Source organism: Pyxicephalus adspersus, chromosome 3, assembly GCF_032062135.1.
Source record: "Pyxicephalus adspersus chromosome 3, UCB_Pads_2.0, whole genome shotgun sequence".
Taxonomy (NCBI): domain Eukaryota; kingdom Metazoa; phylum Chordata; class Amphibia; order Anura; family Pyxicephalidae; genus Pyxicephalus; species Pyxicephalus adspersus.
In genome coordinates this window covers 152,245,352-152,268,197 of record NC_092860.1, presented here as the reverse complement: position 1 = coordinate 152,268,197, position 22,846 = coordinate 152,245,352, and the positions used below count along the sequence as shown (strand labels likewise).

The 22,846-nt window shown below is 34.2% G+C and overlaps 1 protein-coding gene across 1 annotated transcript in view; it reads left to right on the top strand.

Moving 5' to 3' along the window:
- The first annotated feature begins 3,946 nt into the window (after window positions 1–3,946).
- LOC140327530 (maltase-glucoamylase-like) overlaps window positions 3,947–22,846 on the top strand; it is a 78,442-nt gene continuing 59,542 nt past the window's right edge. Inside the window, 15 exon segments of the mRNA XM_072406921.1 lie at window positions 3,947–4,018; window positions 6,403–6,529; window positions 7,523–7,569; window positions 8,143–8,263; window positions 9,362–9,471; window positions 12,495–12,649; window positions 13,412–13,583; window positions 14,083–14,182; window positions 15,681–15,793; window positions 16,364–16,489; window positions 17,807–17,923; window positions 19,677–19,790; window positions 21,252–21,336; window positions 21,972–22,089; window positions 22,595–22,766. Of these exon segments, the coding sequence (XP_072263022.1) occupies window positions 6,403–6,529; window positions 7,523–7,569; window positions 8,143–8,263; window positions 9,362–9,471; window positions 12,495–12,649; window positions 13,412–13,583; window positions 14,083–14,182; window positions 15,681–15,793; window positions 16,364–16,489; window positions 17,807–17,923; window positions 19,677–19,790; window positions 21,252–21,336; window positions 21,972–22,089; window positions 22,595–22,766 (1,677 nt within the window). The 5' untranslated portion in view covers window positions 3,947–4,018.

Below are 22,846 nucleotides of genomic sequence, written 5' to 3'. Positions count from 1 at the left end.
AGCAGATTTTCAAATGAGCCTCTTGGAAGGTTTTCTTAGGGGGCTTGAAGCACACGAGCTTGGTAAGCGTCATTAACCCAGGAAAATTCACCCATAACTAGGAGGAACAGGAAAATGTATCTTCATCTAAACTTCATAAAATGCCTAGGACGACTGTAGCCCCCTACCTAATTTGATCAAGAATTGCTAGGTTCAGGAGAACATTTTTTCATAAATGTTTCAAATTTAATTCTTTAAAGTCATGATACCATGTAATAGTAATAATATTAGTTAATATTAGTAATAATGCACAACATAGTGTATTTTTTTTTTCTTTTTATGTCCTTTAGTTGCCATTCATGTCCTTTAGCTGCCATTCACTTTTCAAAGAAACATTTCAAAGAAAAACCATACAAAGCATGAACATCCCCTACTATGGACCTTATGCCTTATCAGTCTGTAACAGCTAGTAACAAGCACATTCTACAGTATTCTAAGGGCCATTGCAGTGGAATGGATAAAATGTTAATTAAATTACTCAGAAAATATTGTTACAGTGGTAAAAAAAACACATTATTTAACATTTAACCTTTAAAAGTCTTAAAGGCCACTTGGATGATTTTGGGTGTGTAGTGGGGTTGTGTGTGGCACTTGTACTATGAAACAACACTTTAATCAAGACTGTGGATGTTAAATCACTAAAATATATCTAAAACTTACCACAAACAACTTAGAACCAAAAATCGGTTGGTTCTAAAACCTATTCAGTGGTTCTGATCTGCTCATCTGTCCAGGTTCTACATGCTATTATTTGGTTGTCCATTTCTCCTCCATTTCAGGAATTAGACATGGACTCTTTTCCTGGGACAATCATTATTCAGTGCAATGAAGGTTCTGTGTTAGCCTTCTATCTCATGTTGGGTTACATGGGACTACTGGCAGGTGTGAGTTTTATTTTAGCCTTCATGGTGAGGACATTACCAGATACCTTCAATGAAGCCAAACACATCACATTCAGTATGCTTTTGTGTTTTTTTCAGTATGCTTTTGTGCCATTCCCGCCTATCTCAGCAGTAAGGGGAAACTCATTGTCTCTGTAGAGATTTTTACTTACTTCTGTTATTGGAATACTGAGCTGTATGCTTTTCCCCAAATGTTAAAATATCCTACTTAGGCCAGAAATAAATACCAGAAAACAAAAACTAATGAAGAATTTATATTCAAATCTTAGAATTGTGTAAATATCAGTAATTTCATACAAATTGTTATTGGTTGAGCATTTATTTATGTATAGAAGTAATATTGGAAGCAGGTGTGCTAAAGTACAAATAGATATACACAAAAGAATAAATATAGCTAAACTAAGCCATATATGAATCTTAGAAATACCATAAAAGGTATCACTATTAATATTCAAGTAAGCTAACAAACAATTACTATTATTTAGGTTTTAACATTATTACATTATGTATTGTTACTTTACATATCTATTGCTTATTATAGCATGCTCAACCTATAAAGCACCTTTCATGCAATCTTTGAGCACTTAGGTCTTTCTCGGTTTTCTCAGAATTGATAATAATTAATAATTAATAGGTAATTTATTAGGGTAATCTAAACAGGCTGAGGTCACTATAGGGCAAGCAAGCATAAAATATTCATAGAAACAGCATAATCATAGACTGGCCAATGTCAACAGGAGTAACAGTAAGACAAATTAGGGATAGAAATCAAGCTAGGAATCAGGTGATAAGGATAAGTCTCTTGAGCTTTGGAACCAAATCAGGACTCAGAGACACACTCTACCTACCGGTAGAGTTCTCCTGGAGATAGGTCAGACATGAGTATACACAGTCAGAAATTGACCTACCGCTTGCAGTTAGTTTTGAAGAGATCCACAATGTGCCAATGAGACTGTCCAGTAAATGTATATTTTCACCCATTGAAGTAGAGAGTTAAGGTATATGTAAAGAAAGCAAAAGGGCCACAAAGACATGGCCAAGCGTAAATCCAGTTGTTAGGCAATCAGCAGTCACAATATTATAATTAAAGTTCATGCCAGGTTTAGCAGAGAAATGGGGGAATCTTTTACAGAACCACTTTAAAAAACTGGGATAACTGGGTAAATGGATTTACTAATATGGTATTAATGAAGTAGGATTTCATGAATTGAACACCATACCACCCATATTAAAGTCCTATTATATTTTCTGATGATTAGTGGTTGCCCTTTACCTTTAGGCAAACGTTTTCACATTGGTGGGGTGGTCAAACAAAGAACAAAAGAGAGAAAAAAAATCTTGAATAAGCATTGATGCTTGCTATGATGCATGTTGACATTTAATATAAAGTGCATCACAATGCACATGAACATGTATTTAGATGCATTTTATTTGAATTAAATGGAAAATGCATATGTGTAAACAGGTTGCAAAAAACCAACCTAGACCATGGCCCGGGGTTCCTTGATAAAGAGGGGCATTATTTCTCTGGAAGTATTTATTGCAGAGTTAGTAGAGATCATAGAAGATCAGCTACCTATAACTGACAGGACTTGTTCAATGGTACATGTAGTTTCTCTTTTTTGGGGCAGAAATGGTAAGCAGGTAGCAACATTTGACAGGCCAGCATTGTATGATAGCTTTTTATTTTGTATCTTTTATGCTCTTTTATGCTTTTTTTTTTTGTATCTATTTTATAGGGTGGGGGAAAAAGCTACTGGCCTAGGGAGCAAAAAAATAAAAATAAATATGGCCCTGTGTGCAAATCCATTTGGGCACAGAAACTGGCCATATTCTACATAAATTATGCATAGCTCAAAATGTATTCCTCATAAGTTACAAAGCCCCTAAACAATATTCTGTCAGGAAAAATGCTTTGTGGGGACTATGGGAACATATACTAAGTGCAAAAAAGTTGAAGTTTTCCTGCAAATACAAAATGTATAGTCAGGAAAAAACTTTTTAAAGCTTCCTGCCACGTTAACTGTAAAATCCCCAAACATAGTAATGTCACCAATATTGCTAAGGTGTGCTCGATTATTATGCCAGTTTCTTGGTAGTTTTTAGTGGTAAGGTAGATTTAAGGGAAACAAAAAACCCTTCACTAAACCAGAGTAAAGCAAATTATCAATGCTTTCCACTAAATCCAGGCAGATGAAAGAGACACAAATAAATGTTGTCTATATTTATTAATAAAGCATTAAATCCTACCTCCAGGTTCATCAAAAACCTTTCCTTCGAAAAAGAGTTAAAGAGTTAAAGGTTTGGCAATTCTTGGGAAAGGATAAATACTTTTACTTATCTTATCGCTTGCAATCCGGCAGGCTCCACTTTGGTGGCATCATCTTCCTAAAGCAGCTATGGTTGTAGGCACTGACTTCATCCCCAAAATGCAGAATCAGTAAATACCCAACTGCAACAAAAAAGTAAATATTTTTCCTAAAAAAAAAAAAAATATATATATATATATATATATATATATATTTATTACTTTCCACATCAGGACACTGAGAGTGCACCAAGTGGAAGTGGTTGAAGTAAAATATTTTTGAAAAATGCATCTTAAAGCAAGCAATGCTAAGCAGGTCTTCAGTCCAATTGCCCTGCCCTACCATTTTCCTTAAATTATTCACTTTTAACTAATGATCCACTTCTAACTTTCTGATTACTTAAATTTATATTTAAATAGTTGTTCATAATGTTATTTATATAAATGTAAATAAATAAAGGTTTTCACTGTTTTAAATCTAACCTCAACTTGGTAAGACACTCTGAATATGCAGATTCTCCCCTCTTGACTTTCTGTATTGAACAGATTCATTTATTGGTATATATTTTTTTCTGCAGAGTGATAACTAGCCAGGTAACTTTATGTAAGACAATCATTTTCCAATAACATTTTTAACAGATATATTATCATTAACTAGACGTCTAGCACATACTACTGTTAAAAAAGTATAAAAGGATAATGCCGTAGTTGAAAGTCCTCTTCATCTGGTTGAGTAACAGAGGAAAAAGGAAGAGCAGAAGGAACCAAGGTCTGTGCATTCATTCTATATGATTATGTCATACTGTATAGCCAATCTCCATTCAACAGCAGAATAATCACTTTATTTTTCTAAATCTAGACAAGCAGTTTTTTTGCAAAAATTTGTACTGAAACAAATGTCAACAATTATTGTTTTTAATATACAACATACATATATACCGGAAATTAATTTGATTTAAATTATTGAAGTTAAATTTCCAATATGTGTTATAATGAACCAACCCTGTATTTTGGCAAAGTTCTTGTAAAATTAGACAAATTTAATTCTTACAACAAAATGAATTAAAGTACTGAGCTACTAATTTTTCAAGGTAGTTTCATCCATTAAGTTCATTTTATTCCAAAAGTCCATTACCTTAGTAATGGTAATAAAAATCATGAGGGCTCATCCAAAGCCACCAAAAAAATTAAAAGCAGGTCACAATAGAAACTTTGGGAATGTGTCCTAGAGGAAAAAAAATTTGAGTGCTCATAAATCAAAATAAAGCCTTGGCATTGAATATAACTTATTAGTATGCTAATACTTTGATAAATACCTTGTGTTTGCCCCAAGTCACTGAACTGAACATTGTTGAACTTTACATTAAAATAACTCTTCCTGGATGACATGTAATGCACATTCTCTATATTTATATAGAAGTCAGGTAGAAACAAGGCATTAATTTTTAGGGAAAAGTATGCCAAACTCCATCTGGTAGAATTACAAATTAGAATCTCTCCACTTCTAAGTAGAATTAAGGTATTCCTTTTCCGGTAGAATCAAGGGATGCAGTTGCAGGGGTATATAGTACAAACATTTCCAATCTCTCAGGGAAAATGAGGATCCAGGTTGGCCCAAAATGCAAAAAGGGGCATTAAAATCATTTTAAGGCCGAGAAGTTTGTTGAATTTGACTCGAAATATCAACTTTGGAGATGGGTCACACTTATTCCTAGCAACCAGACTTTTCACCTCCATAGCTGCCAAAGAGAGCAGCAAAAAACAAAAAGAGAGAAAGATGGTACATGTTCTCCATGTCTGTGATTGGCTTCTTTTACAGCCATTATCTAAATTTCTAACATTAGCTCTAAAAAAATATTTCCATCTTGTCTACACTGTACTCAAAAGTTTCCATTGATTCCAGTGCTCAACCATAACCAATAACAAATCCTAGTTTCCAGGTTTAGTTGCTTTACAGCATACAAAGTTATGACTTGAATTTAAATGTTACTTTAATGTTCTATGTTTATTCCTAATGATAACAGTTTAAGGCACAGCAATTTTACTTTTACTGTATAGGGTTACAAAAAGATATATAAGTGTCAGTTTGTACCAAAAGCTTATTTATGGAATTCTAAAGATAAAAAAAAGTTGAAAAAAATTGAACAATGATTTGCTATATTATCAAGAATTTTTGCAATTCATTTTTAATTGATTTTCAACTGTCCCTACAGGACAAGATAATATAGTACAAAGATCAAAGATGATGTATAATCTGTATAGATACACAACAAAGCTGATTTACTGAAGGTGTTTAGAATTTTCAGTCAATATTTTGTGTGAACATTTACTTTTACATTTACTTATTCAATCATGTGAATTTTTCTTATGATTAGATAACTAAACTGAATGTTTACATAGTTCCTTGAAAAAATTGTTCACTTCTTTAGTAAATTAGCATTAGTTGAAGATGAATGTTGACTGGTGATTCCAACTTTTTGCTTTGCATTGTTGACCGGTTTTCTAAATTCTAAAATAGCTAAATGGAGCAAAGATTGAAGAGTTGGAAAATGGATAAAAGTTTGTTAAGAGATAAGAGATGAAAGTTTGTTGGAATTAGGTATTTTCCATCTCTTAGGTTGTATACTGGTTCTTTTGGGAAAGGAGGGAACCAGTTCAGAAGTTTTAATGCCAATGTCAATGCCATCATTGTTCAGCATGTGGCCAAGGAGCCAGAGAAGAGAAGTTTACATATGTGATTCTCATGAGATTACCCTATGGGTCGCCTTGCATGGAAATTATAAGCATTTGCAATCTCTATATATTGTAAAGTTCTTTGTAATACATTAATGTTTTATTAATAATTAATAATAGTGAATACAAATTTACAAATATAAACACGCATATTTTACATGTTAATTTGAATATTTTAGTTTTGATACCACTTGCATCTCCTATTATAAATAATGATAGGAAGAGCTAGAGAGAAACGTACCATGATTGTGGATGGAATAAGGGAAACAACCTTTAATAACAATTCATGAATACATGGTTTGTAATATAGTATCAGGTATCCAGCACTACCTAATAACACCATGCAAACAACCATTCCATTTATTGGTTTGGAATAAGAATTTTATGTACTGAATCCTTTATACCTTCTTTTTGTTTCAGATGGGGAAGAAACGAAAATTGAGTTCTCTGAAAACACCCCTAATTGTTCTGCTTATTTTTGTAATGATAATAGGAATAATCCTTTCTGTACTTGATACTAAAAAAACGCCTGGGCTCAAGAACCAAGGTAAGAAATTGTCTTTAACAGTATGTCCATTTTGTATGTAAACTGACAACTAATATGCAAAAATCCCTTTATTTAAAAGGCAAAGTACTTATCAATTTGCTGTACATTGTTTCCTTTTTATTAGTGGCCTTATAATTATACATCTTGTCTATCAAACCTTTAGTTTTATCACTTACAAGCAGAATAAGTACAACAGGGCCCAGTACATAGCCTTATGACTGATCTCTGTTCCCAGTGAGCACCATTTACAAGCACACCCTTGTATTTTTCTTTTAGCCACTCAAGAGTAGAGATTCAGTTTCATTAATAGGAGGTAAAGGCAGTATCTATAAGGGGAAGTATAAGCCAGGTAAACCTGAATAGTGCAAAGCCTTATTTAAATGATAAATGTTTTAGAGGAAAGAGGAAGGAACAGGGGATACGAAAAAAGGCTTTTTAGATGGAACTCTATTATTTTCTGATAAAATAGTTTCCTTTATTAATGATCAAGAGACATAAACCTCACAAAAATAAAAAAATCATACGCGATAGTGAATTGTATTCTAAGATAGGTATTGAACTTATTTTGCTAATTGTACATTCATATCTGTAAATGTAGACATAAATCTCCTTCCCGACGCATTTCGCCAATTAAGGCTTCTTTAGGGGGTTTGGAGAGTTGGATAACAAATGTTCAGAGTTCGATTTCATTAAAAGCAGATCATGTGACGCGTTTAGCCCATTAAGGCTTCCTCAGGGGATTTGGAGAGTTGAATAGTAAACTATATATTCAGTTTCATTTAAATTGTGCTGTCTTATCATAAAGCTACTTTTTGATAATTTATAGAACAAATCAGAATGACATATATTTCCAACAACAATGCAGTTGTGGTGTCTCTTTTAAAACTCTGATACACGGTATAAACAGCAAAACTGGAAAATATTATTTGCTACCTATTCTGTAATTATCACATAATATACAATGATATAAAATGAAATGTTTTTACTTATCAGAGAAAAAAGCCCTTCGGTTTGAAGCTCAGTGTCCGGCCATTGATATAAATTAATATATATATATATATATATATATATATATTTATTACTTTCCACATCAGGACACTGAGAGTGCACCAAGTGGAAGTGGTTGTTGAATCTTGAAAGGTCATAAACTCCTTTAAAACAAAACAAAAAGTAGTAAAAAAGTAGTAATATGCACTTTTTTTTCAAAACTTTTCAATGCGGGGTGTATGCATAGAGGTTTTTTTTTTTTTTTCACAAAAGTGGAAATACACTTACTCATTTATGAAGTATATACTCAGTTCGTAAGGTACATGCAACCTTGCTCTCCTTCCCCTCTTCCCATTGATTGTCGAAGGAGCAAAATGGCCTCATCATGCAACAAGAAAGCTAAAGAGCTGAGTTGGAGCGTACAAGTGTGTTTCAATGTTTTATTCTAGTCATTGATTTGATATTTGCCATTGGGTTTTGTTTACTAAGTTTTTGTCATATGCTCGATTTGAATGGAAAATTAGTTGAACTCTGACCTATGCGTTTCAGCAGTACTATCTGGAATGAATTGACTTTATTGATTGCTTTGATCTTTCTAACATGCTGAGATTTACTGTATTTTGCAGTTTCTCTGCAAACAGCGGGGGTGTTGTTGGAGTCCGTATTATGAAAATTCAGCACCTTGGTGTTACTTTACAAACAGTCATGGATATGAAATAGTTGGCGGCAGGACATCCACATCACAAGGTAAAAAAATGAATAAATACTCATTCAATAAAGTGCACTTCTTCTGAGATCCCAACAGGTTGGGATCTGGTGCCAGCAGAATCTCCATTGTTTTGTGGTTTTTAGGGGCCCTTCAGTTATTGATATCCACTCTCTACAAAGCTTGGCAGGTTAAATAACCATCTGGGAGCCAGTTACTATTACAGTAACTGTTTTGCACCACCATCATCAACCAGGTGAGACATAATCCACATAAAAAATATTTAACACCATTGTTACCAAGACCATTGAACTAGAAATTATTTGTCATTATTTGAATGTCAACATTTGAAAGCCCAATTCCAAGTTGCATTTTTTTATTCAGTTTTACATAACATAGGAAATGACTTGATATTTGGTTGGTTTTTATAACTCTCTGTATACATATTAAGTAGGTTTCTTCTTACTTTTTTTTCTTTTTACCCTTGGCATGAAAAGTTTAGGAGATTCCCACAACCAAAGGAAAAAAAACTATTTGTTGTTAGACTGAGTATGAGTTAGAACTTCAGAGGTTTTATTACTATCTGAATTACTGCTTTTCTATCCTGATGTCAGCCAATCCCCCATTTTATGTAAAGACATCATTGAGACAAGGAAAAATTTCCAGACCAACCATGAATTAATTTCCTAAAGTTTGCAAACTAACTCCTAAAGCCATTTGCATTTCCCCCTCCAGAGTACATGTCTTGGTCTACAGAACACTTTACATTTAGTTGCCTGTGTCCCTTTACTCTCTGCCTGATGACACAACAAAATCTAAGTAGAAATGTCTTTTAACTTTCTCAGTTTTCACCTAAGTAAATGTCTCTGATGAAAGGTTTACCCTCAGATAAAATTATCCATCTCTTTTACCACCAGTGACAATGGTCATCTCCCCAGTGGGGTCACACACAACAATAACATTTCTCGACTTCATAAAAGATTATCGGATACACTTTACCAACACTTATTGTTCTAAAATGGACATTATTGAAAATAAAGAATAATAAATTGAGTTTGATTGAGTTGCGTAACCCTATCATACTATTTATTTTTTCTGCTGGTACCAATACATGATGATGACTTCTGACTTCTTTACAGGATTTGACGCTCAACTGAAAAGACTGGCTACTCCTGCCGTGTTTGGGACAGAAATAGAGGAGCTGCGTCTCACTGCACAAATACAGACCAAGAATAGATTCAGATTCAAGGTTTGTTTTTTCATACATTTTAAATGATATGGGTTTTGATCAAATTTTTTACAAATCCGTTTTAAACCTAATCAGTTCTACTGATACTACAATATCAATATTTTCTATGATTTCATGCTGTGTCCCATTACCTAATTTGTATTACTATCTTTATTGTATCTATCTTATGTCTAAGTGTATGTTCAGCCTTTTGTATAGAACAGGGAAGAGCTAAAACTCCAATTAATTTGTTTGATGCCTACACACCTGTAATGCGTTTTCTTTTCGCTTGTCCCAAAACACAATTGGAGACCTTTTCATTGTAAACAAATTCCCAGAGAGTTGTCATAGAAAAGGTGTCATGATTACAGGTTTTCCCCTCCACCTATTGCTTTAATAGAAATTTAAAATGTTCAGTTTAGTGACTGTGGTCACCAGGACAAATATAATTGGCACAGACAACATTACAATCTTGACAAAGGTTCTAACCCTTTTGTTGCTTTGATACATTGGGCCTGATTATTAACACTCTCCAACACTGGAGAGGATACACATTCATCATTAAACCTAGGTGATCCAAAAAATATGAATGGATCGGGTCCAGTATTGAAAACATTTACTAACAAATAACAAATATTTTTAAGGAATCCTTTCCAGGTTTGCTGGATCACCAAGATTCACTGATGAAAGTGTATCCCGCCTTTGGAAAAAATTAATAAATCAGGCCCTTTAGAAGAACAAGAAGGATTTGCAAATAAATATAACTAAAAATATATCTCATTCATTGTTGACCTTAAAAAAATCAAAACTCAATCATCTACCATCTCATCAATTTCAGTATGTTTTCAGCTTTTTTAGAAAAAAAAATTAGCTAACATTAAAACTGGTAATCTTACCATGAAACTTACATTCTTTCTTAAGGTGACAACTGCCTCCTCATTGCTAAGGTCATACAATGTCATATAATGTCACCAGTACCCTTAGTTGGGACTGGAAAAAGCAATATCAACACAAATAGGTGTGCTTCACCTTTCACTATCAAAAAACAGGTCCATAGAAATCTCATTAACCCTGAAGTGAATTCATAAAGATGGGAAAAATACTGAAAATAGTTCAGAAGATTAGAGATAGATGATAATTTACAGCATTGAAAATAACACTGATACCCACACAGTTAATTGACAAACAAAATACCATTAGGCCATAGTTTAGATATATTTTAATCAATAATGGTTTCTCAGTCTTTGAACCTTTTGTTCTTTTTGATGAACACCTTAACTATGATAGCGTAATGACAAGATAAAGAATGGACTGAACTTTACCTCCAAGACAGGTGAACAAATTCTTAGATCTGAAAGGTGTTTTATCTTTTGTAAGATATGTGTAATAAAGATGAATTAACTGAAAAACAGTGATAGGTCTAATTAAGTGAATTATTTAACAAGTAGCATAAGTTTATGCTAACATTTATACAACACTATGTTTTCCTATCTCTTTGTTAGATACAGTGGCTTCAGAAAGTGTTCAGACCCCCCTCACTTTTTATGTTATTATTGTTATGTTATGTTGCAGCCTGATGCTTCAATCTTTTAAAAAAAATTTCCCGTGTACATCATGTATCTACTTTCAGTATCCCATAATGACAAAGTGAATACAGAATTGAGGACAATTTGTAAATATTTTAAAAAGAAAAAAATAAATATTACATTTGTATAAGTATGCAGACCCTTTACAACACTTGAAAACTTGAAAATTAGCTTTGGAGCCTCCCATTTCTGTTGATCACTACTGAGATGTATTTGCACCTGTGTGCAAATGGACATGATTTAGAAAGGCACACACCTATCTAATGAAGGCCACATAGCTGACAATGGACATTAGAACAATAACCAACCCATGAGGTTACAGGAACTTCCCACAGGATTTAGAAACAGGATTGTTGGAAAACAAAGATCTGAGAGAGGCTACAAAAAATTCTGATGCACCTAAGATTCCCCAAAAAACTCCATAAAGTCCTCCATAATTCTCATAATGGAAATATTTTTGTGCAACAATGACTTTTCCAAGAGCTGGTCACTTAGCCAAACAGAGCAATTGACGGAGAAGGACCTTAGTGAGAGAGGTGACCAAAAACTTGATGGTCAATCTGAGCACCAGAGGTCTTATGTGGAGTTTGGACTAAGTTCCAGAATTACAACCATAACTGCAGCCCTCCACCGATCTGGGCCTAATGGCAGAGTGGATGGATGGAAGCCATGGTCTGATAAAACCAAAAGTGAACTGTTTGGCCTCAATTCTTAACATTATGTCTGCAGGAAATCGGGTACTGTTCATCACCTACCCAATACCATCCCAACAGTGAAACACGGTGGTTGCATCATCATTATGTGTGGGTGTTGATTAGCATCAGGGACTTGGCGACTGGTCAGGATTAATGGAAAGCCTAATGAAGCAAGTACAGCCATACTCTCAATGAAAACCTGTTCCACGGTGCTCAAGACTCCAGACTGGGCCAAAGGTTCACCTTCCAACATGACAATGACCCAAAGCACACAACACAATAATGGCTTAGGGACAACTCAACACAACTGTGAATGTCCTGGAGTGGCCCAGGCAGATCCATGACTTAAATCCTATCAAACATCTCTGGACCTGAAAATGGCTGTCCACTGATGGTCCCCATCCAACCTTACCAAGCTTCAGAGGATTTGCAAAGAACAATGACAGAAAATCCTCCAATCCAGGTGTGCAAAGCTTGTTGCATCATACCCAAAAAGACTCAAATATGTATTTACTAACAGAGGTGTTTCAACCAAGTTAAGTAAAGGGTCCTAATACTTTCTGTTACTATTCCACATGGAATAATTACTAGGCATGCCCAGAACATAGATATATCTGTAGCTGAGCATCAATAACAAATGGTACATAAATCAATGACTCTGCAAAATTAAGTATGTGCTTAAGCATTAATCAAATATGTGAAACTGAAATTAATCAAACAAATATGAAACAAGCAAACATGTAAAACTTTTCTTTTTCTGTAGATTACTGATCCCAGAAATAAAAGATTTGAAGTACCTCATGAACATGTTAAAGAATTTACTGGGTCAGCAGAACCCAACCCAAATTATAATGTTGAACTGGTTGAAAAGCCCTTTGGAATCAGGGTTCATAGAAAAACACCAGATGCCAGAGTTATGTAAGCAAGATTTTTTTTTGGTCCGTTTATGATATGATATAAGATTTTATGTTGCATGTAAAGGATTTTTTTTCTTTGTAGTTCTTAATATGTTACATAGTTGACATAAAATTGTTCTTAAACTGTTGTTAAATTTATACAGTTGATATAAAATATTTTACTACAGTATTTGGTTCAGAATCTTTTTTTTCTAGATTTTCCTCCTTTAAAATTGGGTGCGTCTTATAGGCCGGAACGTCTTATAAGCCGAAAAATACGGTAATTCATTGAAATCAGGCCATGAAATGTACCAAGAATTTGTCCCATAATGTTTAACACAGCAGAGAAAGCTCTTTGATTGGAGGAGATCAGGTCATGTGACATAGTTTACCTAGGCTTGTCTACTATGTTATTGGTTCTATCCTTCATTAGTAGTTATCTATTTCTGCTTCAATGTCCGGAAGTTGGCACAGTACAAAGCACTTATGTGCAGTTCTCTTTAGATATACATATACACATGAATCATATAACACATTAAATATATACATATTTAGTATTTTGTAATGACCTGCTTATGAATAAACACTGGTGGATAGCTAGGATATTTAGATAATAATTCATATCCAATGAAAGTGCTGATTTCTTGGAAAAACATTTAGATTTTTTTTTTACTACAAAGGAATGGAAAGGAAAGAATGGATTTTTTTTAAAGAGTTCTATATTTAAAAAGCCTCAAAGTTTAAATACAACATGACTAAAATTATATGTATTTCGATAACCTAGCTTTGACACAACCATTGGACCACTTCAATACTCTGACCATTTTCTACAACTCTCCATCAAACTTCCAAGCAGTAATATTTATGGTTTGGGGGAACATGTTCACCGGCAGTACAGACACGATACCAACTGGAAAAAATGGCCTATATTTACCAGAGATTGGTTTCCCAATGGAGTAAGTATTTTCTAAATTAAGTATAGATAACAATCAAAAAATACAAACAAAGAGCAACGGTAAGAAAACAGTATATTGCAGTACTGTATACACTCACATTAAGTGAGAGTATTTAGTGGCATCATTTGATACATTTTTTAAAAATCCTGCATCTGCATATTCATGGTTAATCATTAGGAAGACCATACATGGGCAATAAAGAATTTTAATCATATATATGTGAAGATAGAACAATATTATACCTGGTTACAAAAAAAAAAATAGAGTTCCATCAATGGATAAATAAAAAAAAATACTTTCAAAGACAAATGGTTGTTATCCATTGTTAGTAAACTGTTGGCTAGAAAATGCATGATGGCATCTGATACTAAGGGAAACACTATTACTTCTTGTGATTTAAACACTGGTGAATTTTTTAAGTATCAACTCTAATCTACCCTATACAACACACAGCTGTATCTAAGAATACATTAGTCAAGCAATGTGTTTTACTATTTAGGATGGAAGCAACTTGTATGGTGCACAGACATTTTTTTTGTGTTTGGAAGATGAAAAGGGATCCTCATTTGGAGTCTTTCTCATGAACAGCAATGCAATGGGTAAGTTTATGGAAAAAAGAAAATGTTGTTCTATTCAACTAATTAAAATTTCCACAAGATTTTTAGGTTAATATTAGGTTGAAGATCATGTCCCTTCAAACTTGGGTTGTTTGTGGTTAGTTGTTGTAGTGAACTTGAGGCGTTGAGTGCTAATGTACTAATGTACATTTAACCGAAGGCAAACATTCAAGCAGCAGACAAACATTTTGTACATGTTCCTGCCACGTTCTGCCCCTAATGAACCACGAGCCAATGGGTACACAGCTTTTATTCTCCTTAGTAAGCCATCAGGAGTTGGGTTTTGAATATAAATATTCCAGAGACTGGTGGTCGTAAGGATTGGTGATACCCAAAACTTTATCTTGGTAATGGGCTCCCATTGTAGCCTGTTCCAACGTTCACCTACATGTTTTCACAGTAAATAGTAGTATGCCAGATTAAGGCATCCAAATTATCTTTGTACGCAAAATAACATGTCATTGTTTAGTAAATACAAGTAACTGTCTAGTAAGTAGACAAACCTAAACCCATATCCTTGTACTTAACAGATAGAATACTTACTTCATAACCCTATATGAAGAATGCATGCTTCTCTTAGTAAATGTCAGTTAAAACAGTTATTGGGACATTTTACATCCATATGGTCATAATCTGTGCTAAATGAATATTTGAGGTGATAGTAGCACATTACCTATCCACTGATTCCATACCTCATTCCGTTAGATATATTGTTGAATTAATCCACAAGTTTCCAGATATTGAAAAATACAGGCGAAACAAATCAATGTTCAAATCATTGGGAGCCTATTCAGTGACTGTTACATTACCCCTGTAATATCCTGAAGATGGTCCCATCCTACTTTTCTCTATATTGGAGAAATTGAGGAAAAATGTGTTAGGTCTCACATATTATTTATCACTGTAAAACCCAACTGGAACTTTTTGTCAACTATTTGTTGACTGATCTCTGAACTCTACTAGCCCAATATATCCTTCCACCTAGGCCTAGCACAATTACCCTCTCACTCTAGAATATGTGTAGCTTACCTTCTCATTGCAGGTAAACTAATGTTCCAAAAAACACTAAATTACAACTATAGAAGATTTGAATCTCAAATGCTTCTATGAGCAGAAGTTTGGTCTAAAACAATTCCAACTGTAAGCACTACATACTTGGTTAACCAGTTAACTAAATCTAAATGAGTTTTGAATACAAAATAATGTTTCCTATCTTTTTAAGTTTCTGTAATATATTTGTTTTTCTCTTTATCCAGTAATTTGTTCTATGTTAGAGGTTCCTCCTTTCTCTCCCACCTTTCCACCTGTTTCCCCTATGATCCTGTAGCTCTGTTCCCAAGAAAAATATAATTAATTAAAATTACAGGTGACAAAAAAGGAAAGATAACTGTAGTTTTTGTAGGACTGAACCCACAATTATAGGTTTTAAGTAATGCAATGATGTATGTTTAATAATAGGTCTCTTTATTTGTCATTACAGAGGTAATAGTTCAGCCTGCTCCAGCAGTGACATACAGGACTATTGGAGGAATTCTTGACTTTTATGTTTTTGTTGGAAACACTCCAGAAGAAGTTGTTATGGAGTATCTTGAGGTAAGAGGTATTTTGTGGGAATAAAAAACATTTTTACTTTGGGGTTATTAGTTGTATGGAATGGAAGATGGACCAAACCTTGTCAAGCCTGGTATAAAAATAATACTTATTCAATAATATTAGTGCCTTTTTAGTGGTATTATGTGGATATGTAACAAATGTATAGAGGCAATCGAAGACATTGTATGTCAAAATTATAATTAAATCAGAACAGAGATTTGATGCTAATATACATAACCACATAATGAGTGTTAGCTTTACGAATAGAATTTTCTTCCAGCACTCTCATCTTAGTGAGTTTTTAAAGTGTCCCATTTGGAGGGCTTTAGAGTAAATGGGCCAAAATGATTTTTCTAATTATTATTCATTAACATATTCTTTATGAAATTGTTATTCATTCAACTAAAGTAATGAAACCCATGTTCTTGCTTTATTCCTATAAATGTTATATCCCAACTTAGCAAGCATCAAAAAAGCTTTCATTCTAGACCATTCATTTGTAAAAAAAAATTCTATGCAATAATTAGGAACAGATTAAACTTAATTGTATTTATCTATTTATTTTTATAGTTTATTGGTAAGCCTTACATGCCAGCATATTGGACACTTGGTTTCCACATAAGTCGTTGGGGATACAGTTCATTGGACGAGGTGAAAGAGGTGGTTGAAAGAAACTGAGCCACTGGTATCCCATATGTAAGTAAGCCATGTTTTTTTACAGACACACCATACACATGTATAGTCATGCTTATAAAATGCAAATTACTTCTAAGAAACTATATTAGTATCCTCTCCAGCCTTGAAGAGCTTTGATCAGGCCCCTTATGTTGTTTGCAAATACCTGGGCCCATCTGTATGCTTATTGGTGCCTTTGACCTAAAGCAAAGTTAAGTTTCTTCTTTCAAATTTAGACCTTGCATAAGCATTTATCAACCTTTTTAACATCGGGGAACCCCATGAAATACCTTTTAGGTCTTTAGGTAACCCCCTGCTTTAATTACTATACTCACAGCTCACAGTATATTAGTGTGGTGGTCAGAGGGAAGAATGGTTCTTACATTGCTGGGCATTGGGAAGAATGTCACCCTCATAGGTAACCAAAAAGATCATTGGTGTCAGTGGTAACTAACCTGAGAGGTGCAAACCTCCAACAACCTCTGGCAGAACCCTGGTTGAAAAACACTACCTAAAATGCTTGGGTTTTTTGTAATTGTCCAGATGTTGAATCCTAAATCCCACTAACCAGGATGCCCCTTATAACAACTGTACATACCAGCTAAATAGACTGGGTAATACAGACTGATTGCAAGTGGTGTGGCTACAGACCTATTGCCCCAATGCAGTATTCGGACCCGGGCTCTTACCTCTTCTGCGGCAGCTCTGAGCCACCACTTAAAGTTTTCTAGCTACAGATCTATGGGCCCCAGTTACATTTTTTGACAAAGTTACTACCATTTAGGACACATCTTCACATCAACAAAGTGTCTTTACAATATAGTTCTGATTTCAAATGAACAGCTCCTCTTAAAATCTAAATCCACCATTTATGTTGGAACTCCATTTTCATATTGGAGTCCCCTGCTTAAATTAAAGCCCTTTCCCTACACATTTGGACTCCTCTGCCTCTACCACCCATACATCAGACTAGATACTTTAAATCAGAGAAGTGGTGATGGTAGAAGATCTTCTTTTTCCATTCTGTGTACAACAGTGAGTGGCCTGACAGTGGTCAAAAGGTGGGTCCCAAAAAGCCATCTGGAATAAGGGTACCCGGTCTTGAAGGAGACCTCCAGAACCTCTCACTACACCATTGCTAATTGCTTAGTTAACAGGAGAGGCAGAGAGGTGTTATGGAAAAATGTACTTTCAATACCAGGACATACAGAAGGTACATCAACGGTCTAAGTTGGCTGAAATGAATTTGAGCAGGTGAAATAGCAAACATATTTGCATTCCAAATGTTATCTACTTACCTGGACATACTGTTTCATTATTTTTTTTTTTTCTTTTAAGGATCCTGCTGTTGCCAATACTCCGCTTATTGATGGTCCCTATGAAGCATATGAAAGAGGAAGCAGGCTAGGTGTTTGGATAAATGAATCAGATGGAAAAACGCCACTAGTTGGCGAGGTAAAGCATCATTGTGCTTTTTTATAAGAAACATCTTAGCAAAAGCTTATAAAATGTTAAACCACTTCCTTACTTGCTCAATTTTTTTTTTTTTTTGCAATTTAAATGTGCTTTTGCTCCTAAAATAACTTAAAAACTCCTGAAACTTATTTTGAAAAGTTATATATGGTGGTAGTTGCAAATTAATACTTAACTGCTCAAAAATGATCCTAATGCACACATACAACATGAAATCTCAATTTTTGGTAAATATAAAACACTTGATAACAAATAAGGTTTATAGATGGAAAAATGTTTATAGCTCACAGTTAACATATACTAGGCAATTTTGTAATTTACACTTGCAAATGAGTTAGATCTAGCAGCGTATGTGAGCTCTGCTTCCATGCTCACTGCCACCCATTCAGAAAATGCTTTGTTCCAGGGTGCTTGAAGGAAAAACAGAATCTAGGAACCATGGTAAAGGGGTTGTGGGGGCAGCACCACTTCTACTATCTGTACAATAGGAAAATCAGCTCCATAAAGCTTATCCTTGTGAAAATCACACAAGAAATAATGAGGGCTTGCTACTGTTGGTGTGCCAGTGTAGTGGTGGGATATGGATAGGGTTCAATTTCATTACATGGGGCTGTCACATGTTTGGAAGTCTAGTGGCAGATGGTTTTGGGGTTAAATTTCAGCCAGGAGGCCATTAACAGGTATCACCACCTAAAGTGTTCGAAAACCCTTCTGGTCTGTTGCAGGGTGTTCTAGTTTTTAGGAGAATCCCTCAAAGCATCCCCTGAAGCTATGGGGCATGTGTATATTTTTATAGATGGATGTTACATGATCACTGCACCTCTTGTTGAGGAACACCAGCCTGCACGTCTTGTCCATTTTTGGGGGGGAAATTAACTTCAAAATGCTGAAGCTGTTCCAAAACATGGGTTTAGCTATCTCCATATGCTAAATGATTCCACCTATTTCCAACATGAAACCGAGAAATCTTGTATTTTGTGTAACTGGCTAAAGGTAACAAGTCAGTGTACATTCCCTGACTTTTAAATAGAATGAATATTACAGCAAGGAAGTTTTCAACTGAAGAGAAAATCCTGGAGTATGAAATTTTGGATAAATACAGGCAAATGTTTGAATGAGTGGTTTTAAAATGGGCCAAAATCATCCTCAATTTTGTCATTACAATGGTGTGTGTAACATAGAACAAGGCATCTCAAATGAGTGGGATTTTTAAGGCAGTCTATGTTAAAAGACATGTTTGAAATGATTCATTTTGTACTTGTTTGTATCATTCTTTAGTGCGTATATATTGTTTGGTGACCTGTATATACAATTCCCCGAAGAAGCGGATTATGTCTGCAAAACGTGTCGGCTTGTAAAAAGTTGGTTTACAGTATCACAACTATTTATATATTTTGTATTAATTATCGCACTGATAGCACTGATTATTTTTATCTCAGGCAAGTTAAAATAACTACCTAAAGGTTGATAGGAGGGCTTAACAGATTCTCTTTTTCTCTTTTTAAATAGAGTGATTTATGTAGAGTTTTTTATGTCTAAATAAATAAAATTTATATTTTTATATAATATTATTTAGTGTTGTTTTGACTTTCCTAAAAGTCCCACTCATTTGAGATGAATGGTTCTATAGTAAACTAATCAGGGATGTTGGCAGCCTGGTAAAAAATACATGAGAATAGACAAATATCTTGGTAATGGTGTGTGTAACATAACAATCTAATTGTCTTTACCATAGGTTTGGCCTGGAGTCACAGTGTTTCCTGACTATACGAATGATGTGTGTACCCAGTGGTGGGTTGATGAGTGTGTACGGTTCTATAACCAAGTAAACTACGATGGAATATGGATTGTAAGTAAAATCTAAAATGTGCTTATATTTTAATTATAAAATGATTCTATCACAATGATACTGTAACTGCTGTATGAATCTCTTTTTACCATAATAGACCTCTTTACCTTAATAAAGATAATTTTTACCGATGTTAATTTTCCTTTACCAAACTAAAAATAGTACTGTTTGCCTACTGGGGAGATTTTATCCCACTTCTTAGAAAGCACAGTTGATACATTTATATATTAGAGTGGAACATTTGGATCATTTGATAATTTTCTTTAGTATTTTGTAAGCCATCCAAATCACAAGATGCCCCTCTTTTTATCTTTGTGTCAAAGAAAATAAAAATGAATGATTGAAAATATTCCAGCTCTAAAAGGATTATAATTCTTTATAGAGTTGTATAGTCACTATTGAAAATAAGCCCTGGTGTTACTATCTCACACTAAGACTCATTGGGTTTTTTCAAGGAAGAAGTGGAGGAAAACACATTGGGAACAAAAACATGTATAAAAAAATTAGACTGCACCTTTCTCTACATTGTTTTCTTTTGTACTATACCCTCACCATTAGCAGGATTTATTAAAGCTCTCCAAGGCTGGAGAAGATAGACTATCATTGGAGAAACTTAGTGATTTAACAAACCTGGAATTTATTTCTTTATTTGCTATTTGTAGGCAAATGTTTTAATCCTGGACTGGATGCCTTCCAGAATTGATTGATCACTAAAGTTCTCCCATGAAAATGTTATAAAGCTTTAAAAAATAAAGCCCATTCTGTCTTGATCATAGTAGGACAGCAGTTGAAAAAAAAAGAAACAAACAACAATAAAAACTATAGATTTAACCCTTCAAAACCAATCACAAAACAATAAATTACTGTAACATTTTCATGAAAGTGACGTTTGAAATTGAAGATCAGACAATATAATTTAAAGTTTTTAAGGCTAGAGAAGAGCTAGAACTTCTGTCTTATTCCCATTGAAGAAATGTCATCTCAAATCACATTGTAAATTCGTCTTTAAAATGGGAACCTGATTCAAAATCATATAAAATATGTAAATCATAGCAATGAAGCAAGTATAACGTATATAAACTCGGACCAAACTGGAAAATGTGTTTCCTTCTTGCCAGTTGGCTTCTCAGAGAGTATAATTTGGATAAACATGGCTACCAGTCAACTAGCTTTTTCAGAAGGAGAGGACAACAGTAGCAACTTACATGCTCCTGACTCTGTATGTTCCTGTTCAGGGCATTTATGGATATGGTTTCCATTTCATGCCTTTGCTTAAGGGTAATCCAAGTAATTAAAGAATTTAAAGTGAGACCGTGCACTGTCAAAAATCTGTGTTATTCTTTCTTTAAATATTGACATGTTTATATATGTACATAATCATAGATAAATTTCCTATCTGAATGTAAAATTAAAATGTATTTACTATTAAGATGGTATTGCATGTTGATGTTTATTTAACAGGACATGAATGAAGTTTCCAATTTTGTGCAAGGATCTAGCAAAGGCTGTGCTGTCAACACTTTAAATTATCCTCCATATACACCAGGTAAGATAGCTAAAATAGAAAAGGGTAGTTAAATCTGTCCTTCTTTAATCATGTCCTTTAATTGTATCAGCTCCTCTCCTGGACTGAAATTCCCTCCTCAGTCCCTGCAGGAGGACCTCGTGCATTATCTAGTTCTTTCCTCCCCAATCCAAATGTCACTGCCCTCTATTGCAGCTTTAACAAGAAACCTATTTTTGCATAGGCTTTGAAATGAAAACTATAAAATTTAGAACTTTATACATTTGTGATCACAGTACAAAATCGGTTAATCAGAGATTTCTAGAACATTTATTTTGAATGTCATGAGCAAATGTTTACACTTGTGCAAAACCAGCAAAATTGGCAATTTTTTTTTGTGATTTTTTTATTAAGTATACCTGTTATTAATAAGTATTGCACAACCAATCTGGCCATTGGATGATTTCTGTCATCATCTAGTGGCCAGATTGGCTCATACAAGTCACAAACACAAGACTGAAATAGGGAGGCTTTAGTGTTCAGTACAAAAATTGATATTATGTTTAATTATTCTTTAGACATAAATAATTACTTGTTCAATTGTAAGGATTATACTTTCATATAAAATGTACTAAATTATTGTTCACAGAGCATACTTTTTGTCTTTTTCCATTAAGCAATTAAAGACAGAATAATATATTCCAAGACACTTTGTATGGATGCAAAGCAAGCCTGGGGCAATCATTATGACCTCCACAATATATATGGTCATGCAATGATCCTTTCTACTGAAGAGTAAGATATTTTTTATTATTTTGTTTATCATTTTTAGGTTTACTGGATCACCCAGCTTCACTGATGAAAGTGTATTCTCTCCAGCTTTGGATAACTTTAATAACTCAGGATAAATGGCTACATGGTTAGGGGTTCCCCCTTTGATTGCATAGGTTTTCCTCCAATATCTCAAAAAAAATGTGACTGTAGCCTATTTTAGGTTGGCTTGCTAGCCCAGCCATACCAGCCAGTGGTGCACCAGATCATAACTGATCCTAGAAGCTAAGCATGTCCTTAACATAGTCCGTAATGCCAAGGCCAATTTCTGAGGGTGAACCAATTAATCTAGCTGCATGTTTTATGGAAGAAAATGCAAACACACAAACTCCATGCAAATAGCTTCCTGGCTAAGATAATGTACTTCACCAAGTTTCACAAATGTTTATTAAAATTAGGGCATCCTGCTCCTGCAATCATCTTAATGATTACAGGAAACTACATTGTATTAATGGATTTTTCATTTCAGAGCCATCAAAGCCGTTTTCCCTGGGAAAAGAAGCATAATTTTTTCTCGTTCTACTTTTGCTGGATCCGGCAAATATTCGGGACATTGGCTTGGAGATAATGCTGCCACCTGGAATGATATTAAATGGGCTATTCCGGGAATGCTCGAGTTTAGTCTTTTTGGAATACCTTATGTAAGGACACTACATAAATAAACGTTAAATTCTAAAATGCAAAGAAATCACTAAATTTCCATAGGGCTTGAGCCATACGA